At 41.3% G+C, this 7,147-nt stretch overlaps 2 protein-coding genes across 2 annotated transcripts; one reads left to right on the top strand and one right to left on the bottom strand.

Annotated features, from left to right (window-relative positions):
• Positions 1 to 2,344: 2,344 nt before the first annotated feature.
• GLRG_11971 (transferase) lies at positions 2,345 to 3,976 on the bottom strand (the record flags this gene model as incomplete). The annotated part of the gene is made up of 1 exon (XM_008102653.1): positions 2,345 to 3,976. The coding sequence occupies one exon, from the start codon at positions 3,974 to 3,976 to the stop codon at positions 2,345 to 2,347; it is 1,632 nt and encodes a 543-aa protein (XP_008100844.1).
• Positions 3,977 to 5,055: 1,079 nt separating this feature from the next.
• GLRG_11970 (cytochrome P450) lies at positions 5,056 to 6,861 on the top strand (the record flags this gene model as incomplete). The annotated part of the gene is made up of 4 exons (XM_008102652.1): positions 5,056 to 5,133; positions 5,190 to 6,311; positions 6,380 to 6,460; positions 6,586 to 6,861. The coding sequence occupies 4 exons, from the start codon at positions 5,056 to 5,058 to the stop codon at positions 6,859 to 6,861; spliced, it is 1,557 nt and encodes a 518-aa protein (XP_008100843.1).
• Between the last annotated feature and the right edge of the window lie 286 nt (positions 6,862 to 7,147).

Genomic DNA, 7,147 nt, shown 5'->3' with positions numbered 1-7,147 from the left:
GCTTAGTTAGTAAGCTATTAGCGCCTTTTAGAATAATCTCTATAGTACTATATCCTTTAATTATAACTTAAGTAGTACTAGCCTAAATATAGTTACTAACTAGGGCTACTACTAATATAATAAACTATAATATATAGTTAAATATATAGTTAGTAATACTTAAATTAAGTAAGGCTAAATTACCTAGCTTATAGCCTTATAAAGTAGTATAAAAGGCTATCTTTATATAGTATTTACTATATAGTTAATATAACTTAGCCTTAATTCTTTATACTTAGTTAGTAAGGTTAAGATTACTTATTATATACTTATTAATTTATTACTAACGTTATATATTTACCTACTAATTATTAGGCCTTTATAACTTATTTATAAAGTAATAAAGTTATAATAAATAGAGATTAAAGTATATAAGGCACTCTACCTTTTTACTTATACTTTATTAATAGTAATATCTCTTATTAGTTAATTTATTCTCTTTTACTACGTCTTTACTATACGTTAGGTTATTATTACTATTACTTTTAGTTAGGCTAAATACGCTACAGCCTACTTAGCTATAGTGCAGTAAGTTATTAGTAAAGGCTTTAACCCTCTCTAGCGCTATCTTATAGAGAGACTACTAGTTAAGATTATTCTAGTTACTTATTATTTTACTAGTTACTATATATAAATCTAGCTAGAAGCTAAGTAAACTACTTTATAAAGTAGTAATAAGGTTATTAAACTAAATTAATAGCTATTAGTAGTTAGGTAAATTAACTTATACTAATTTACTATAGGCTGTATTCTATTTATTAAGCTATATAGTAAGATTTTTCTTAGTAGTTAAGGCCTTTTACTAGGCTTTTACTAACACTTTATTTTATTTATTATAAACGTACTTTATATACTCTTCTTTTATTATTTTTACTACTACACTAAGCTTATTAAGCTATTTAGCTAATAATTTATTAGATTTATAATATCTTTCTTAAAGATCTATAGATATAGTATATTTAACTACGTTAGCTATATCTTTAACGTCCTTTTACTAAGTAGTATACTTATGTACTTCCTTATAATAGTAGCTTATCTAGCTATTTAAGTATATAAGATTATATAGGCTAAGATTATCTAGTGTTATTATATATTTAGTTTTATATATAAGCCTATTAGGTATAGCTATAATAGCCTTACTTCTTACTATATATAGCTATATAGTTACTTACTAAGATATCTTAGTAATTACTATAGCTATAGTAACCTCTTAGTAAGCAGTAAGCTTATCCTTAGTTAAGGCGTATAAATATTACGTTATAAGCAGCTTTATTAGTTTCTTTAGATATATCTTAAGGATTAATTAGTCTGCTACTATAACCTCTAGGTTAATATACTTCTAAAGATTATAACACTTTACTTTTACTTAAATAGCGTTAAGCTATATAAACTAATTACTATATAATTATAAGATAGTTACCTTATTATTATAGTTCTTATTAATTATTATAATAGTATTTAATTAGTAGATAGGTATATTAGTTATTATAGACGTACGTATTAGACTATTAATTATTTAATAGTAAGGATTATAATAGTTACTTAATTAATTCTATTATATGTTCTATATTTATAGTAAATTACTATAGAAATAGGGAAAAACCCTTATTTCTTAGTTAGGAAATCCCTAGCTAATCCTAGCGATATTATTAGTAAAGTTACTATTAGAAGTAGGGCTAATTTACTGCCTATTCCCTAACAATTTGCTGTAGGGCAACTGTGTATTTGCCGGCTAATTCACGTGTAATTCTGCTATATTTAATAATTTAACTTTAATATCTCTTTTCTACCTTATATTATTATATTAAATATAAAATATAATATAGTTATAATATAAGTATATATATTTCTTTTGTAATATAATATAGTATAAATATATTTACTCTATATTATTCTGTATTATATATGTATTCTATTTTTATATTATATTATACTTTATATTCTTCTTTAAGTCTCTGTCTAGGGGGTAAAAATACACGTGCTATTGGACTTTGCTGTTTTGGGTGGCGAAATCCGCCTGAGAAATGTATTCGTCATTTGTCTTAGCACATATACGGCCAGCTTAGGCTTATAGCCCGATCTGATTAACATGCTAACTTCAATACCTGCTACATACGGGGAAACAGTTTTTAAATCACAGTTGCAGGCCACGTTTGAGTCGAGTAATTTCAGTTGGCAAATTATTCCAACATTGTGCCCCCTAGTGAGCAGTGTTATAGGGGTCTTTTTCCTTGGATCATACGTGGCATGTCGCCATAGACCCTCAGTATATGAACAGCTGTTTCGCCTGCCGAGTTTTAGAACCTTAGTCCTCTCCCAGACGGGCATACATATCTTCAATCTCCTTCTCATACAGCTTGAGGGTCGCCGCTCTCTGGACATTGACTTTGCCAGCCAGGAGAAAGGGCTTGTCCTTATGACTTAGCAGTACTCTCTCCATAGCCAGCTGGCCGCCCTGATCCGCGATGGCGTTGGACTTTTGCACCAAGGGTCGGATGATATTCTGAAGCACCTCATCGGCGGGAGCGGCGTCGGGGTCGACAAGTTCAAAGAGGGCACAGATGTGCATTCTACCCATGCCGCCAACAACAACGTGCTTAATGGCCGGATGCTGCCCAATTATATGCTCCACAAAGGCTGGGTTAACGTTCCACGCAAATTTGGTGACTATCATGTCGTCTTTTCGTGCGTAGAACTTCCAGTGATGCTTCTTTGTGGGGTGTTTAATGAAGAGGTCGTTAGTGTGGAACACGTCGCGGCAGTCGGTGTGCCACCAAGCGTGGTGAATCTTTTCCGTTTGGGGAGTCCTGATGAAAGACAGTTCGTAGACGTTGTCAAGCCCCTGCACCTTGTACGGGTCCCACCTGAGTCCACCCCTCTCCTCGTTTATACAGAGCCAGTCCCAGTCTTGGGGATCCGTGACGTGATTAAACACAGGGCCCGATTCCGAGGTTCCGTACTGGCTGAGAACCCTGGCTCTGGAAGACAGCTCGCTTCCGATTTGTGAACTGAGGGCGCCGCCGATAAAGATTATAACAGCGACCTTATCCGCCAGGGATTGTAGCATCTGAGGAGACTTCGCAATCATCTCCATGTAGACTGGGACGCCGATCAAACAGTCAAAGTCAGCGTACTGGAACATCTGTTCAAACGTGGTCGACGGGATACGCCCTAACAAAGGAGGGAACAGCACGAGGGACTTATTCCGATAGAACGCCTCCATAAAAGGATATAATATGCCACCGGAATGGTACATTGGGATGGTCAGAAGCGTACGGCGAGTCTGGCGAAGCAGCCTGTCGGCTGATGGCCTGCCGTCAATATCCGGTACCAAGTTCCATTTACTGTAAACGTAGAATGACCTCTGCGTATGGACAACAGGCTTTGGGAAGCCAGTGGTACCGGAAGTATGGAACACAGTGACTGGATCGTCGATTCCTTGGGTGAAGGACCTGTTATAAGGGTACGGCTTGAGGGGCTCAGAGTCGTTGTCGACCAGGAGATCGTCCAATTTCGGCACAAGAACCTGCTTCATAGGCTTTGCCTGTAACAAGGGGTTCACAATGGCATCAACTCCTTCTGAGTAGAAAAGTGTGCTGCAATCCGTCTTCTCGCAGAGGCTCAGGCTGAATGGCACGCTGTTGAAGTGCGAGAAGAAAAGAACCTTATAGCCAGTCTTGACAGCTGCCAGAAGAAGCATCATATGCCTGACATCAGGGAGGCCAATGTAGCCAAGCGTTTCGAAAGTAGTGCTCTTGCCGATGGTGGAGTCGATATGCCAGGCCAGACGGTCGACCGCTTTGGCCAACTGAGCGATGGTAACATCGCGCAATCCATCTTTCTGAATGTCGCTACTGATGGCGTACGAAGCCCAAACGCGATCAGGCTCTCGCGCCAGAGCATCATCGATGGTGTGTGTAATGAGCTGTTGACTCATTTTGCCCGCTGTGCGGAGTGGAGGGTTGCTGGCTATAAGTGCGAACAAACAGCCCTGTTTTTGAGATGGACTAAAAAGTACAAGTTGTTTGTGAAAATCGAGAGTAGTCGTGATTCGAGTGCAGTGGTGCGGTCTTTTGCTCTAGGTAGTGAGATATCTACTCATCTCTTAGATAGCTAGATGTAGTGGGTTTTATGCTCCAGATTATATATATTTTTCATATAGGCGTCTCTTTATAATATCAGGAGTTAATAGTGACTAATATGAAGTACCTTGAACTCCGATCTCGACAGATTCCTCTTCTTACAGACATACTGCATCCGAAACACCCGAATTAGTAATTTACTTACGGCAGACTATTGTTTCATTTAATATAAAACCTAACGCTAATAAATTAGTTATACACTCGGGGGACAAAAAGACCGCCGGGTTCCCCCTACACAACAGCCACCCTCACCACCAGTACTACAGCTGCTGTAATAGGCAATACAGCTTTTTACATGTTAAAAAAGTACATTTGTAAGTCCTTGTGATACGAGAAAGCCTACAAAGTGTATGAAAGTATATATCTTACGTATTTTCTGGTATCTAAAAGCAATAGGGCTATAAAATAAGGTTCTTCAAAACCGGCGGTCTTTTTTATCCCCCGAGTGTTATAGTATGTGGGATCGGCTTTCACTGTTTTTAGTGACGAAAAGCGAGGCAGACATGACTCGGACATATACCCGCTTTAACGGTAACCATAACCAACCACGTATGTCAAAGTGCGGGCAATGGTCGCATAACTTCGGGCTGGGAAGTACGGAGTATTGTGAAGAAGCCGCCGATGCTCATCATGGCTATTTGTCTCGCTTCGTTTCCTGTCTCTAACACTTGCCCCACAACAAAACTGGAGCAACCGGAACCATCGGCCCTTAGGGGGCCGCCGATGCTCATCATGGCTATTCGTCTCGCTTCGTTTCCTGTCTCTAACACTTGCTACATAATACCTTCGAGCCCTCCACTTTTACAGCACTTGCTTGATCGTGCGTGTTCTCGTTCTCATCTTCGGCATACTCGACTGAAGACATCGGGTTCCAATGCTCATCCTACCATTTATCGCCGTCAAAGGCGGCTATAACAATGCTCTTAATGTCGTTGCCACTTTCCTCGTCTTGGTAAGTTCTGGCGTAATCCGCACAAAGTCACGATAGATAGACTAATTGCCTATTAGCTAGTTGCATCCATATTCATCATCCTTGTCTACCGCCTATGGTTTCATCCTCTAGCCAAGATTCCTGGTCCAAAGCATTTGGCAGCTTGCGATATCTTCTGCCAGTGGCGGACAAGCATCAGGCTGGACATGGCAACCTACGCCGTCGATCTCCATCGAAAGTACGGGCCGATTGTCCGCATTGGCCCAAATCGACTTATGGTAGAGGGGCACATTGCCTGGCCCCAAATTTGGGGGATTCGCAGCAGCGGCAATAGCGAGTTCGGCAAAGTCCCTGGCTATACATTCCCTAACGACCATAACGCCTTGGTAGGGGCAAGCTGGGAGAATCACCGACGCCAACGCCGCCATATGAGTCCCGCATTCAGTATTGCAGCGCTACACGAGCAAGAGCATATCATCAACCAGTATATTGATAAGACTGTTAACAAGCTTACAGAGCTTGCTAAAGCAGGCACTACGGTAGATATTGTCGACTGGATTAACTATACTACCTTCGACACCATTGGCGATTTATGCTTTGCTGATGGCTTCAACAGCCTGGATGGCGACACAAGCTATGTGCATAACTTTTTTCGCGGCTTGAAAGGCAGTTCTTACCGACGTTTCTTATGGCATTACCCTCTACTCAAATGGCCAATGATCTTTATTCTTGGTTCCAAGGAGTTTGCCGCAGGGCAAGAAGCTGGAATTAATAATCTCAGGTTGGGGCAGCTTAAGGCAAAGGCACGTATAGCTTTAGGTGCCGAGCCCAAGGATGGACGCCGTGACATCACAACTTACCTACTCCGCAAGGGTAAGAACGGCGAAAGAATCCTTAACGATGCTGAGATTCAGTCCTTGTGCTCCATTCTAGTCGTTGCTGGGAGCGAGACAACAGGCACAGCGCTAGTAGGCATTGTCTATCTTTTATGCCGCTACCCTGACAAGATGGATGCCCTTACTAAGGAGATTTGCGCCGCCTTCACCAACAAAGATCAGATTACTATTACGAATGCAGGCCGCCTTGAATACTTGAATGCTGTTATTGAGGAGGCGCTGAGAATGTATCCTCCCGCTGCGACAATAACCCCACGCGTTAGCCCTGGTGCTAAAGTCGAAGGGCACTGGTTGCCGCGTGGCGTACGTATTAAACGCCTTAATACCTTGTGGAAAGGCCGATTAATTAACTTGACTTTTCCAACGTACAGACACTTATCCACTTTTATGCGCAAGGAACAAATCGCAACCAGCACAACTTCACAGACCCGGATTCGTTCCAACCTGAGCGCGTAAGTAAACCCTTAACTTTAGACCACCGTCTCTTCATTTAAGCCGCCTTTCATCCCAGATCTAGAGCTTTGTGTTCTATTTTCATTTCTAGATTGTAGCTAACGTAGCTTACCTAACCCTGTAGTGGCTGAGCCCTAACCACCCACGCTACGACCCGCGTTTCGCACACGACAGGAAGGAGGTGGTGAAGCCATTTAGCTTCGGCGTCCGTGACTGTCCTGGCAAGAACCTGGCCTATGCAGATATGCGGGTAATTATGAGCCGCCTCCTGTACCACTTTGAATTAGAGTTACTGCCGGGTCAGGAAGACTGGATTAATGGCCAGAGAGGCTCTCTAGTTATGTTTAAACCGGGTGTAAACGTGCGGCTGAAGGTGCGGCCGGAGGTTAGTCTAGACTAGGGCTGATATATGAAGTCCTAGCCAGCCACCTCGTGATAGTTCTTCTCTTTAAAAACAGCAGCAACAGTACGGAGGAGCCTGTCAATAGTCCTTGCGGAAGATGCCAAGGCGCTAGAGTCACTGTTGCCTAGCCAACACAATCAGTACAGCAAGCTACATCTCAAGTCACATGATCGTCAGGCTGCCTCTGAAAGGGCCCCTGTGAAACAATCCTGGGCTGCTGTAGCACTCCTATAATCTATACGTATCTGATAAAGGATTAATAAGACTGTACTTTCAAATACTG

This window comes from Colletotrichum graminicola (assembly GCF_000149035.1).
Source record: "Colletotrichum graminicola M1.001 genomic scaffold supercont1.255, whole genome shotgun sequence".
Lineage (NCBI taxonomy): Eukaryota > Fungi > Ascomycota > Sordariomycetes > Glomerellales > Glomerellaceae > Colletotrichum > Colletotrichum graminicola.
The sequence above is the reverse complement of the archived record's forward strand: the minus strand, read 5'-3'. Positions and strand labels throughout refer to the sequence as shown.